Source organism: Rhopalosiphum maidis, chromosome 4 (assembly GCF_003676215.2).
Source record: "Rhopalosiphum maidis isolate BTI-1 chromosome 4, ASM367621v3, whole genome shotgun sequence".
Taxonomy (NCBI): Eukaryota; Metazoa; Arthropoda; class Insecta; order Hemiptera; family Aphididae; genus Rhopalosiphum; species Rhopalosiphum maidis.
In genome coordinates, this window is record NC_040880.1 from 18,256,491 (window position 1) to 18,272,005 (window position 15,515).

The 15,515-nt window shown below is 24.8% G+C and overlaps 1 protein-coding gene across 7 annotated transcripts; it reads right to left on the bottom strand.

Moving 5' to 3' along the window:
• Window positions 1–981: 981 nt before the first annotated feature.
• LOC113548767 (probable multidrug resistance-associated protein lethal(2)03659) lies at window positions 982–14,924 on the bottom strand. Of its 7 annotated transcripts, XM_026949820.1 has the most exons (27): window positions 9,978–10,165; window positions 9,871–9,895; window positions 9,026–9,118; window positions 8,732–8,842; window positions 8,525–8,659; window positions 7,941–8,151; window positions 7,516–7,738; window positions 7,285–7,441; window positions 7,081–7,219; window positions 6,892–6,999; window positions 6,509–6,799; window positions 6,273–6,437; window positions 6,090–6,211; window positions 5,929–6,026; window positions 5,770–5,855; window positions 5,284–5,672; window positions 4,935–5,212; window positions 4,790–4,869; window positions 3,933–4,083; window positions 3,728–3,834; window positions 3,542–3,665; window positions 3,312–3,482; window positions 2,193–2,320; window positions 1,864–2,109; window positions 1,582–1,754; window positions 1,261–1,501; window positions 982–1,190 (listed from the first exon to the last, which is right to left on the bottom strand). In XM_026949820.1, the coding sequence occupies exons 3-27, from the start codon at window positions 9,103–9,105 to the stop codon at window positions 1,146–1,148; spliced, it is 4,059 nt and encodes a 1,352-aa protein (XP_026805621.1). In that variant the 5' UTR covers window positions 9,106–9,118; window positions 9,871–9,895; window positions 9,978–10,165; the 3' UTR covers window positions 982–1,145. The 7 variants fall into 7 exon arrangements, with proteins under 7 accessions (XP_026805621.1, XP_026805619.1, XP_026805622.1 ...); XM_026949818.1 differs by lacking the exons at window positions 9,871–9,895; window positions 9,978–10,165 and adding an exon at window positions 14,765–14,924; XM_026949821.1 differs by lacking the exons at window positions 9,871–9,895; window positions 9,978–10,165 and adding an exon at window positions 11,402–11,508.
• Window positions 14,925–15,515: the final 591 nt, after the last annotated feature.

Consider the following 15,515-nt stretch of genomic DNA (forward strand, 5'->3'; position numbering starts at 1 on the left):
TGAATTTTGGTATATTATTGTAAGATTAAATGCAATGTGAATTAAAATGATTTATTTACTGTATAAACTACTAAATCGTTTTTAAAACTACAATTCTTATATATTTTTGAAAATTTTATGAATTCTTAGTAGGTTACTTACATTTAAGTAATCTATTGAGAAATATTAAATATTCTTTTAAAGTACTATACGATAATCTATTTATGAATGTTCTATCTAAATTATTATCTAAATTTTTTAACATTTTTACCATAATATTAAAATAAATTAAAACATCAAATATTTGTAGTTCTTGTCCATGTGAAACTTATTAAAAAATCAAAATTATGATATCTCCATAATTTCAGAAGATATCGCAATGGGTAAATCTTTACGGGACATACACTATATATCCTATATTTATAGAAAACAAATTATAATTTTAGCTTATTGTAAGAACTGTAAATATATTAAAGTCTAATTTATGTAACAATGGAATAACATTAAAATTTATTCTGCATATTAGTTTAGAATTATTAACACCTTATATTAACTACTAACTATTTTTACACATATTTATTAAATTATAATTATAAAAATAAAATACAAATATATTTCATATCTATATTGCTATACAAGTAATTTGTAAGAACCAACCTGTATAAATTGTTCATTTTATAAATGTATCAAGGACATAGATATGATATTGTATTTAAATTATCAATACGACTTGATAGGCACTTTAACATATGGTTAACAATATTAAATGCATAATTTAATTAATTAATTATAATTTTAAATATTACATTTCAAACTAAAAATTTACAGATTTTAATACATTATTTAAAATATTGTTATATATATATATATATATCATTCGTCTGAGAATATAACTCATCAAATACATTAAAAATAAGAATCATAAACGCAATATATACGGGAAAAATAAAAATACATTTTATATACTTAGAAGTTGGAGGTAAATTTGTATAATAACTATTGAAAAACAAAATTTAAGACATAAAGTAAATAAAAAATTAATAAAATTCATTATAACTAATATAAAGTCGGTAGTGCAAGGAATTTACCGAGTAAATATAAGAAACAATAATTAATTCTATCTAATAACCATTTATGTACTTTTAAGATCACCTAAACCTTAATAATCATGTGGTAAATTTGTTGTTTTCTTGAGCAATATTCATGAAGTTCTAAAAAAATGTACACAGTTTTAATGGTAAATATGATAACACACAATACAAACAGTCAGTTTCTTATTACCTCAACTGCAATTTTATATAAAAAATCAAACGTTTCTGACCCCGTTTGTTCTACCATTTTGTAAAAAAATCCATCTTTATTTTTCAACAACTTATATGGGTGGTCGAATTCGACAATTGTTCCAGCGTCCATAACAAGCACTCTGTCAGAATCCATAACTGTGTTCAGACGATGAGCGATCGTTAATACTGTACATGACCGGAATTTATTTCTTATCGTTTTTTGAATCAAAGCATCGGTCCTGAAAATAAAAAATAATACATAAAACATAGTTTTACGATTAAACGAGAAAAGAAATTTTATAAGATTTGTATCAATTACTGTGAATCGACATTGGCGGTAGCTTCGTCTAGCACGAGGATTTTATTACAACGCACTATAGCTCTGGCTAAACACACTAATTGCCTTTGGCCTACACTGAAATTTGATCCGCCTTCTGACATTTTTGAGTTCAGACCGTCGGGCAAATCTTCTACAATAGTTTTGAGTTCCACCTTAAATCAACAAAAAATAAATTGTCAAACTTTATTTAGTTCTTAATAATAATTATTATTCAATTAAAAACATGTATCGTGTTTGTAAATAATAAATGAAAATATATACTTCTTCTAAAGCATTCCAAAGGGCATGATCTGGGTATTCGTTTAAGGGATCTAGGTTTTTTCGCATTGATCCCGAAAACAAAATTGGTTCTTGAGGAATTATTGAAATTTTGGAACGTAAATCGTGTAATCCAATTTCGTGAATTTCTATACCATCGATAGTGATATTGCCCTCATTGAGAGCTAATCTAAATAACGCTCCTATCAACGACGATTTTCCTGCACCAGTTCGACCTACAATTCCAATCTATATTAAAAGAAAATTATCTTAATATAAAAGCTGTTAAAAAATATTAATAAGACACTAAAGTACGTAATTTTTTGTATTACTTTTTCCATTGCCTGAATTTGTATATTAAGATGTTTTAAAACGTGAGCTGCATCTAAACTATAACGTAGATAAAAATTGTCAAACACGATTTGACCTTTATCCGGCCATTCATTTGATGGTTTTTTATCTAAAACGAAAATAAGTAATAAACAATGTAATGTACTTTACAATTCAGTGCTTATATGTATATACTATAATATCATGTTTAAAAGAGTTTAAAAACTTCTTAATGTATTATTGTAATATGTGATTAAAAAAATTACCAATTAACATTGAACTATACTAATTGGAAACACTGATTTATAACGGTTTTAGCATTTTCTATATTACGTTTAAGATTCATGTTAGTGTAAGTTATTCAATACGTTTCGATACAAAAAGTGTAAAGATGTACATTTCTATCATACAACACTATAGTAGTTTTGTATAGAATTTAAATAAAAGTATCCTATAAATATTTTTAAAAAGATATGCTTCTCATAGTATATTTTTATTTTATATTATCATATTTTTTTGGAAAACAATTAATTTACGTTTATAAATTAAAAACCGGGATTGTTATATCATTAAATTAATAAACATATCAGGAATATTAATACGAGTTACTATCTTTTCTATGATCGAAATTAATTAAGTATATTTATGTATAAATATCAAAAAATACTTTTGGTGGATTTTTTTATATAAAACAAAAATGACAAAATATCTACACTTTAATAATTATGTTGTAAAATGTAATATATATTATACACTTTACACCAAATATATTATAGTTATCACTGATCTGATACTAGTTTGTTTTGTATGACTAATACAACATAAAAAAAAACATAAATACTAAAAACTTAATACGATATTTCTATAAGTACTTATATAAAACTAACTATAGTGTATATTAAATTATTTTATAAATATCTGCTTCTTTATTAGCTATTGCACCATAAAATTAACACGATGTAGTACTAATATAAATATCCTAACATTTTTTTTTTACTTTTATCAATTTGTTATAACTAATTACATTTCCCAAGCAGTTTAAATACAATTTGATCTTCAATATCATCATAAAGGATGGTAATATAAAATTCTTGACACTATTACTTATCTATTAAAATTACCCGGGGAAGATTCAAGAGCAGCTTCTTGTGCAACATTTGTATACTCAATTACTCTTTCAACAGATATCATTTGGTTATCTAATTCAATTAATTGTCTTATTCCTCTCTGGAGAGCACCCGTCATACTAATTGCTTGAGTTAAGACCAATCCAACATCTCCCACAAAGTTACCTAAAAATTAAGCTGCATTTTAAATAAAATACATTTCAAAATATTACATTTTGAATTACCATTGTTTACGATTAAGAAACTAAAAGTTAAAATACATATATAAATAAAGCATATTATGTCCAACGAAAATCCAAATGCTTCACTTGATGATATAAATAAATACCAAGCCGAAGAATGTAAATCCTTTGAATTAAAAAACAAAATATTAACATTTTATTATAAAGCACCTAATATATTTCCTTTACTTGATGATCATCAAATTCTTTACTCAAAACGTCCTCAGTTTGAAATGCTCGGATAGTAGATATTCCTTGGAGCGACGCATTCAAATATCCATACACAGGGCTACGAGCTATAATTTGTTTTACAAAAAAAAAAAAAAATGGAAAGTTTTTAAACTTGTAATATGTTTTATAGTAAACAATTATATAATAATAATTAATTACGTACAAACAGCTTCCAAACGTTTAATACTTCGTGATGTTGATAAATAAAAATAAACAGTAGAATAACACATCAATCCTATGATGAAGGTCGGTATAAGAAGATAAACATTTATTATACCAACCACCACAAGAGTTCCTAGAAGTTGCAATGCTATCTAATAAAAAAATTCAATTATAAACATGTTTTTGTGTGCTGATGTATAACCTCATAACTAAAGACCAGATTTATGTGCATTTAAAAATTGCATGAAAATATGCACTTCAAAAGTATCAAATATGCATATAAAATGCTCAAAATATGCAAAATAATTTTTCATTATAACAGCTGTGTATTTATTTATTGTAAAAGTATAAAATTACTACATTAATGATAAAAAATTAACTAAAATATTATATATACAATATATTTTATGAATTTGTGATGAAAAAATAGACAGTTTGTTCGTTATTGAAAAAACAATAAATAACAATAATGTGTCAATCCATTTTGCGTTTATAGCTCCGAGTTAAGTTGATTATGTTAGACGAAATAGATAAGATAAAACTACTCGATATGAAAATCAGTATGCAATGAATTAGGTATACCGACCAAGTTACCATGCAACTAATAAGTAATAATGATCTAAAAAAACGTAATATTATATTTTTAATAAAGTTTGTAATTTTTCTGTTGAGGACCAAATATATAGATAATATTTGTATACATAATTATAAAACTAAATAAAAACATTAAAATATATAAATAGTATGTAAAAACATACGTTTTTATGTAAAATATGCATTTTGAACATTCATTGTTTGCAATATCCAGTCTTTACTCATAATATTATATTGTATTTATTTAATTAAATAAACAATTACAGAGACAAAATCCAATAAAGGCATTAACAATACTTCATCAATAGCACCAATATCGTATGTAAACCGGTTAAGAATTCTACCTGAAACATTACCATTGTTTAAATATTAAAGAGAAAGATAAAAAATTATTTGAAAAATGCATTACCTGATGGATTTGTATTGAAAAAATATATTGTGGCTCTGATGATGGCGTTGAACATATTGTTGTGTAAATTCATAGAAGCACTCATTAGAACTGATACAAACATAGCACATCGTATGACAATAACTACTAGTAGAGCTATATTTATAATAGAGTATATTATAACACAAAACTCTCGTGATATTACCATAGGTGTATCAAATAATGCGCCTGTAATGAAATTACTGATATTCATAGATTTACTCTCTGTATTACGAAAAACGTTATCTTCTAGATTAACCCTAAAATAAACGAATATTTTTTTGCATTGAATAAAAGCCAATTAATAAGATCAAAATAAAAATAAAAGTACCAATAACTTATCCAATAATCTCCACCAGTACCAAGTATTTGAGTGAATATACATATGAATAATAAAAATGCTATTGTGAAAGCATTTCCTCCGGCAGAAATATAAGACAAATAAATACTACGTGAAACGTTTCCAAAAGACCGGGTTTCAGCCACCTCAATGGGTTCTGCTCGAGTTTCGTTTAATTTATCATCATCAATAGACGATGAAATACTTCCAATAGAACCTTGACGAGATAAACTTGATAATTGCTCCACGCTGTTATTAATAGTTGCTTTTGTATCATCAATTTCACTATCAGCTGTCTCATCCGATGACTTCAACAATTTTGTAAAGTCTAAACCAGATGATTGAAGTTCTTGATACGAACCCTCGGCTAATATATTCGCCTAGTAAACGATAACTAAATATATTATTATGCTATTATTAAAATTAAAATAATTTTGAAAAATTAACTTCCAACTCATAATCCTACTCTGTACTTACATTTTCCATCAAAACAATGTGGTCAACGCTCGACAAGTATTGTATTTGATGAGTAATGAGAATACAGGTTTTTTTTTTCAGGTAATCTGTAAATCAAAAATAAAATGCAATTTCATTAAACAAGGGTTCTAACGACAATATTATCTTTGACATTGATACCCTTAATGCATTTTTCAAATATATGTTTTCCAACGTGTGTATCAACAGCGGATAGTGGATCGTCTAACAAATAAATATCGGCTTGTTTATATATAGCTCTAAAAAAAATGAAATATTATATTAATCTGTATTATTATAAACAGTACTAATTTTCGACTTGCCTCGCTAGATTCACTCTCGCTCTTTGACCTCCACTAAGCGAAACTCCTCTTTCTCCTACTAAAGATCTGTCACCATAAGGCAGTTGTTTAAAATCGGTTTTCAATGCACATACTTTTATAACCTAAAAAATAACTTCTATATTTTTAATATAAAAGTATGAATTTATATTCTAAAAACAATACTTCTTCGTAACGATTATAATCCATCGGTGAACCAAAAAGTATGTTTTGTTGAATTGAACCGTTAAACAACCATGGCTCTTGAGACGCGTATGACAATGTACCGCATACGGAAATACTGCCTTCGCAAAGTGGTAATTCTCGTAAGATCGCTTGGATCAATGAACTCTGTTCAAAAAATGTAACGTTTAATATAGTGTTATAATTTTAATAGTTTTCTGAATAGCACATGTATATACTTTTCCGGCTCCTACGGGCCCAATGATTGCAACCAATCGCCCTGGTCTAACAGATAAGTTAATGTTATTTAAAGAGTTTTCGGGTTGATTGAGTATCCATTTAGCCGAAGCGTTTAAAACGTCTATTCCAAAATTATCCAATTGATCCATATCTTTTTCATTACTAGTTCCGTTTTCTGTGTTATTGTCGCTGTTAATATTTGACATTTCTATACCATTTTTTGATGTTGTTTCTGATTTTAATAATAATGGTTTATTGTGTTTCTCCTTTTCATCTTGTAGTAGAAACGACTTTTTAACAAAAGTAATAATAATTCATTATTTATAATATTTTATTTGTCATCGTTATTAGAATTTAAAATGACTAATAATTTATTTTGTACCTGAATACGTTTATTGGATATCAGCATCTCAGCTAGTGTTATAACACCTTGAGGGAAGCACACTGTCATTGTAAATAATATACCATAGTATGATATTATAACGAAAACCTTTAAATGTATATTAGTTATAACAGTTATGTTATTATAATATTACCTTTTGTCATAATAAGTGTTTTAACTTGTATTTACTTGTTGTGTATTTATGTTATTTCCTAATAAGACATATGATAAAATGCTTATAAACAATGCAAACCTAAAATGAAATATTCTGAATGATTGCAAAAATACTTTAATCCACGACGCTTCTTTGATCTGTTCAATTTCAATCCTATAATAAACCAATTAATATTTATTTAATAATGCATGAATTATTATGCTTTTCGTAGCGCATACTTTCTTGCATATTTTACAAGTAACGCAAAGGGTTTCTCCCACGTGTACATCTTAATAATCTGAATGCCTGAAATTATTTCATTCATTAGTTTTACTCTTTCATCAGTGCTAGGGGCTGTTTTTAATCGATAGTCTGATGTTTTCTTCCCCAACCAGCCTGAAAATAAGCATTTTATCATTTATAAATTATAAATACATAGAAATGCAAATAAAAATTTTCTTTGTTTATACCTTGCCACGGAACAAGCACAAGAAATACAGTTATTCCAATTATTGATGATAGACCTATTTCTTGCCATAAATAATAAGTTACCAAAATACTTTGAAGGGGTCCGACCCATAAATAGTGTATATGTTTAAATGCTATATCAATCCGGTTTACATCATTCGATATCAAATTTACTACTTGACCGACCGTGGTTGCACTTAGAGAAGTTCCATTTAATTTTAATGCCTATATTATATACTATATTTATATAAAGCATAGTAATAATAAATAAGTTATATGGTATTTTTAATATTTAATAATATCGAAAAAACTGTTAACTTAAATTTTTTTTTATATTTTATTGTATTTTTTCAATGATACTTTTTTATATTATTAAATATTATATGATGTAGGTAATTTTTGAGAAATTTGGAGTATGTGAATTCACCTTTTTATATATCACTGAGCAACATGCAACTCTGATCTTCATTCCAAGGTGCATCATTTCCACTTGCGAATAATGATACAACAATATGATAGCTAACATATTTAACAATAGACCGGATGCGTACATATATGCTTGTACTGAGTTTATGATATTTGACTCACTGTGGTTGAAATATGCTAACAGCCTTCCAATGAGTATAGGTTGAATCATTCTATAATAAGTTCAATCTCAGTATTCTGACCAAGACTATTATAAACAAATATGATTTTACTTATCCACCTATTATTTTTAAGGTTAATAATTAATAATCATTAAAAATGTTGTCTAATACCTATAAATATAATATATAATTTTCGTATCAAAAAAAATGCGGTCATTAACTTTTTCATGTATGATATTTAATAGAAACACACTTAACTTATCCAATTGTACATATATATAATATTTGAGGTTGCTTAGAACTATACTGTAGAGCAAGTTCTCTAGTGTTATATTATACAATAAATTGTTGATTACTTTAAATACAATGTCGAAGACATGAAAACTGTATAACATTTTTATTTTTATTTATATGTTATACTCACCTTAATATCATTTCTGTGAAGACGTGTACTAATCCATTAAATAAGATATTTCCAAAAAACGTTCGTACTATAACTCTTGATAAACTAGGTTCCCGATTTGTACTTTTTGCATTAGCGACTTCAATTTTCCATATCCTTTTATCGAAAAAATGTAAGAAAATTTGTAAAAGTAAATTTAAAATAAAATATATTCATGTATTAACTTACTTTTCGAATTTTAATCCTAATAATGATGACTTGTCATCGTTAAGCGGAGTGTACAAATCATTGGTCTCCAAATTTCTCTTTTGTCCCGTTTTAAAGAAGTTTAAAATCCAGCTGTATCATAAAGAATAAGTAAATTTATAATAAATATTAAAATGAAATATTTAATTTAGGGTTAATATTTTAATGCGGCTAATGCCAACTCGAAATTATTATTTGAATCTGTTAAAAACTTTTACAAATTTATTTTCTAGTTTAAATTATAATTCATATATATATATATCAATAGCTTAGTACCTAAATGTAAAGACTTCGAAGATGTTTGCTTTAGCTCGTGGATTTGGTAGTTGTTTTTTTTTATTGCCTGCAGCTTCCATTTTTAATCTAAAACTTAATTTTAAAAATAAATTTAGATGATATACAATATAATGTGAAATACGCATAACAAAAGAAAATATTTTCAAAAATATTTATCTATTGTAAAACATTAATATTTTAATAATTTTAAATTGTATTCAGTTTAATTTTTTACTACAAAAATATATCAAGTTCTATTTATTAACTAATATAATTCTTTTTAAATTGTTGGTCAAATAATTAAGTTTATTTTTAACGGTCTGAATTCTTTTTTCTTCCTTTACAATTTTAATTTATTAAATTTAAATAACACCAATAAAAATAACTAAATATTTAAATCAAATACTCTAAAAAGTCATGCATGTTATTACAATATAGAAAAAAACAATGGCCGTTAATTTGTTTTACAAAAATCAGTTTATCTCAATTAATTTTGTCAGGAATCTTTTTGATGGTATATTAAATATTATAATTATTATGTTAGTTATCATTCAAAACGAAAAAAATTATGTTTTAGGATTTTGGAGATTTTTGCTTATACTCGTGGATCAGGTAGTTGCTTTTCTTTATTCCTAGCAGCGTCCATATTTAAGGGCGGTATTAGTTTGCGCACAAATATCAAAAATACAACTTATTTGCGCACCAAATTACCACTGATTCGGGAATAGTTGAGGCTTAAATTATACACGTGGTTTGCGCACAGTTACATTTTAGTTAATTTATATGTTAAAACTTGTTTTTCATTGATTTATGTTTATAATTAATATTTGTTTAATAGTAATTACATAAATTATTCTTCCCCTAAATAAACTTAGGACATCAAAAATAAAAATCACCACTTTTTAAAATTATAAATTATTATAAATTTAAAATTATTTATATTAACACATACATTTCCACGTCGCGATTAGAAAACTTCACTAATTTCTATATCCATGTTTAGTATATATAGGTTAGGGTCACAAAATATATGTACGCATACTGTAAGTTCTCGAGGTGTACTGTTTGTAGGGAATTAATAATATTTCTGTAATCGTTATCAATGATTATTAGTTTCCGGATCGATATAGACAGGTGAAATACAATTATTGTCGTGTGCTCAAACCAGTTATTTATTTAATATAACCGTGTATGCAAACTAGCTCTGATTTTTCGAGTAAAAAATAAAAATATGCTCAAACCAGTTGCAGTCATATTTAATCTAAAACGTAATTTTATGAATAAACTAAGTTAAATAATATAATGTGAAATACGTATCAATAATTATATAATTAAGTTAATCTTTAACAGTCTAAAAATAATAAAGACACATAAAATACTACAATCTTTCTTAATTTCCCTTCACATGTTTCACTGTTTGTTAAATAAGGTTTGATTTTAAAATATTTAAAACAAATCCTCTAGAAAACGCAAGTATATATAAAAATATGGAAAAAACAACGACATGCCATATTCATAAAATTATTTTACAAAAAAATCAGTTTATTTAATTTAATTTTTATCATGTCGTATCAAATAATCTTGTTGAATTTAAATTATACTAATTTTCATTTTAAGCGACAAAAATTATGTTTGACTTTACTTAACTATATATTAATATATTATTCCTATTTGCCACTTAGTTTAAAAATTGATCATATTTATTTATAATTCGTGTATTTTTTACTATTAATATTTACTCTTAAATTTTTTTTAATTTTAATTTTTATAAACAGCATGATTTTGTTACTGCATAAACGATTAATTATCCAATTGTAGTATTTATTTTAGCAACAAATTACTAATATGATTAATAACATTGTTTTAATTATATTGATTACTATAATCATTCATCATCTTTAATCATTTAACTATATATCAGAGAAACGTCTTAGGCGCGTTAGCATTAGATTATTGTAAGATTAAATGCAATGCTAATTAAGATGATGATTTATTCACCTTATAAACCACAATTCTAATTTATTTTTGATTATTTTTATGAATTATAAAAAGTTTAATTACATTTGAGTAATCTATTGAGAAATATTAAATATTCTTTCAAAGTATTATCTAAGTTACACGATAATCGATTAATGAATGTTCTACAGAACTTTAAGTATCTTTTATTAATAATGATCAACATATTAATATTTCAGATTTATTACATTTTTTACATGTTGTTTATGAATTTTGTTTTTGTAAAACATTTAACTTTTTTCAATCGAATATCGTATAAAGTATAATTTTTTACATCAATGAAAACTCATTTATAATATACACGTGATAAAGACTTTTAAAAAATTCAATAAAAATTTAAGAAAAACACAGATTACGTACCATATGTAATTAAAAAAAGAAAAATTATGAACAATTTATGCAGATTTGTTTGGTATACGGTTCGATTCTTTATACATAAATTACATGAGGTTTATAATATACAATAAAGTTATTCATAATATGAAAAAAAATGTTGTCTTGAATCCAATTATAATTTATTTAAAAATATAGATTAAACAGTTTAAAGTACTTTAATTTGATGACATTTTTTTAAACACGAGAATGTAATAATTAAAGTAAAAAGGTTTCGTTTAAAGCCACAATCAAAAATACTGTTGCACAAGATGAAAAAAAATACCTAAATAATTTATTTAATATCTAATTTAAAATTAAGCACCTGTTGTGAGTAAAAATGTTAGAATATAGTAGTAACTAGTACCTACAATCAGTTGATTAGGTCGTATAGGTTGCAGATAATAATAAGACGTTATAACGAGCGGTTGATTTGATGTGTACACTGATTAATATGTAATATTATTATGTATATTTTATGCATATTGATCATATAAGATTTTAACTTTAAACTTTCTTTATTTTTTATTTTAATTATTAATTCTTTAGGGTCAATATTTTTCTAAATCATCCACATTTTTTTTATCCTTAAATATAGTACTAAAAAGTTTTTAACGTACAAAATCACTGATATAAGAAATTTGGTAAATGCTTGATATTTACAAGTACCTATTTCTGGTTATGAGAAGAACTGAAATAAATAAATGTCTGCTGGCGAAATATTGTTAATTTAGAAAACACAATAAATGATATATTAAATCATTCTGATCATGTTTAGGCTACGCGTTTAATTGATCACCTAGTGTTATTCACAACAGTACATAAGATAACCCCATAATTATAAAGCTTTAGGTATGAACATTTTTTTCATTGAAATTTTCAACAATAGAAAATTTTAAATGACTGAAATATCTCATGTTTTTAATTTTTCAATTTTTTTTTTTAGTTTGAATTAGGTACACGAATAGGTGTGATTAGATAGTGGTAAGCGTATGTCGGTTTTGCAACAAAAATCTAATGTAAAATAATATATTATATAATAAAATAATTATTTTTGTTTATGGACCTAGTGAGCCACAAATTAGAGAACTTAGAGAGGCCCTGTCCTAGATAAATTGGTGATATAGTCATAGTGTATAATATATATTATTGCTTTTTATATTATATATCACACCACCAATGTTCTAGTATACAAAATATTAAGAAAACCCGTAATTTATTGTTGAAAAATTAGAAACTATAAAAATATTTCAGTACCAATAACATTGTTTTTTCTATATCAGAATAAGACATAAACTTATTTGAATTACTTATGATAAATTTGTATTATTTAAAATTACCGAAACATTTATTATAGAAGGTTATTTAATAAAATACAAATAGGCAAATAACATAATATAGTTAAATACTTATGTTTAAATATTTTTTGTAATTATATTACGAGTATAACACTTGTCTTATACTTATATGATTTAAACTTTTAAACTTATATAATGACTATAATTACCAATATATTATAACAGATAATATTAACATCAAATTTTACAATAAATTTCTTTTCATTTCAATGTGTTTAAGTATTTAGTATTTATCAAAATGTGTGTACATATAGATTAATTAATTCATAATTTATCAATTTTATCGATTTAGGTCAAGATCTCAGGTATATATAGTCTTCATTGAATATGATAATAATTATTAAATTAATGGTTTATTTAAAATATCTCTGACCAAATTTCAAATTTAAACATTAAAATCTATAACTAGACGACTTATCAAAACAAAAATCAACAATTTATTTTTATTAATAAAATACCCTGTTTGTGAGTTGTTTGGCTCATAAAAAATTATATTTTTTGTTTGTGTAGAATTGTCATTGGTTAATAAAAATAAAATAGTTATTTTAATTGCATACAATTTTTGATTAATATTTTATACCTGTTAAAACAACCTATAAAACTGTCTTAAAAATTTAACATAGATTAAGAAGGGATAATTCACAGGAATTTAATTTGTGACAGGTATAATATAAACAATGTAATCTGTAATACTAGAAAATAATAGATTTTGCCATTATTATTTAAACTTAATATAATTTTTTTTTAAATATATCATAAGTTATTAATCAGAAATTAGATTCTTAGATTCAGAGCAGACTTAAAAATAATACATTGTTTTTTAGAGAGCTATCACCTCGGTTTGTAAAATAAAAATTAATTCTATCTTAAAAATAAACTAGTTTACAGTACAGGATTTTATTTGTCAGCAAAAAAAAGAATACTATATTTTATTTTTTTTTAAATTAGTATAAACTCTGCACCAAAAGTTAATATAAAAATGAAACTTAAAGTATAATCAAATACTATATTTCTAAATTTTGATGTAGCGCTTAAATTTCTTGAAGAATAGTTTGAACAAATATATAACCATTGTAATAATTTAAAGTTTTTGTATGTCATCATAAGTTATTTTTAAAACATTCTTTAAGACGGTAATATAAACATTATATTGATCTTTAACAAATGCATATTTTTAGAAATAAGCATACAATAAAGCAGGCGATTATGCAATGGAAATAAGAAATTAATTAGTTGCATTATTTAAACTATTAAAACCCTGTTAAAATTAATGCAGTTTCTTATAAATAATAATAACAATTTTACTTAAAATGAAATTTTTACGTAACATATTATTTAATAAAGCCCGTATTTGATATATATAAATATGGGTTAAGAAGCTTAACTAAGTTAAAAATAATAAAAAAATTTAAGTATATCAATGACCCAATAGAGGTTAAGTGATTTTATTACAGTTTTCATCAGAGAGATGTCATGGTAGGGTAGATATTAAATTCAAATATTAATTGATGAAATAAACATAAAATGAGTTAGTAAAATAAATCTAATTTAATTTAATTTAATTTATTTATATTCTAATAATTAATTTTATTTTACGGCTGTATATAAACTGCGGCAAAATAAAATTTTTTCTAAAAGTCGATATGTAAACTGTGGCATAAAATAATTAACATAATACAGACTTTGACAAAACCAATAAGGTACATTTTACAAACTGCTTAAATTTATTTTATTTATAAAAAGCTTAGCATACTCTATATTAAGTTATTTTATAAGTATCTGCTTCTATTTTAGCTATTGCACCATACAATTAATAGGATGTAACAGTAATTATAAATTTTCCAACATTTTTTTATTCATTTTCTAATTGGCATTTTCTAATAATTATAATTCCCAAGAATTTTAAATAGAATTTAATATTCAATATCATCATACAGGATCGTATTATAATAATTCTTGAAATAATAACTAATCTATAGAAAGTGTACATTACCCGGTGAAGATTCAAGAGCAGCTTCTTGCGCGACATTTGTATACTCAACTTCTCGTACGACAGATATCATTTGGTTATCTAATTCTACTAAATGTCTTATTCCCCACTGGAGAGCACCCGTCATACTAATTGCTTGAGTTAAGACCAATCCAATATCCCCCTCAAAATTATTTAAAAATTAGGCAACATTATAAATAAAATAAATAACATTATAAATTATAAATTACCATTGTTTACGATTAAGAAACTAAGAGTTAAAATACATGTATAAATAAAGCATATTATGTCCAACGAAAATCCAAATGCTTCACTTGATGATATAAATAAATACCAATTCGAAGAATGTAAATCCTTAAAATATCAAACAAAACATTAGTATTTTCTTATAAGGCACCTAATATATTTCCCTTACTTGATGTTCATCAAATTCTTTACTCAAAATGTTCTCGGCTTGAACGCTCGGATAGTAGATATTCCTTTTCCTTTTCCTATTTTTTCTACACCAACATAAGACATGTACGTATTTGAATTATTTAGACCTAAATTTTCTTTATTGAAATATACAAAAACATTAATTATAGTAGTTTATTTCGTAAAATAAAATTAGGCAAATCGCATAAAGTTATGACACGGTACGCAACAGTCGCCGGTACAAAGTATAAGCACCGCAGCCACCGGTCTACGCCTTATCAACCACCACTACAGGCAACGACGAAACGACACCGTCGACTTTTCCGCCGTAACCGTGTCA

Excerpts from the sequence above, each read along its gene's own strand:
- LOC113548767 (XM_026949818.1), bottom strand. The coding sequence starts at position 9,105 with ATGGAAGCTGCAGGCAATAAAAAAAAACAACTACCAAATCCACGAGCT. Across the intron at positions 3,835-3,932 it reads TAAACGTTTGGAAGCTGTTT|CTCGTAGCCCTGTGTATGGA; the intron begins GTACGTAATTAA and ends AACAAATTATAG. Across the intron at positions 1,191-1,260 it reads TATATAAAATTGCAGTTGAG|AACTTCATGAATATTGCTCA; the intron begins GTAATAAGAAAC and ends ACATTTTTTTAG.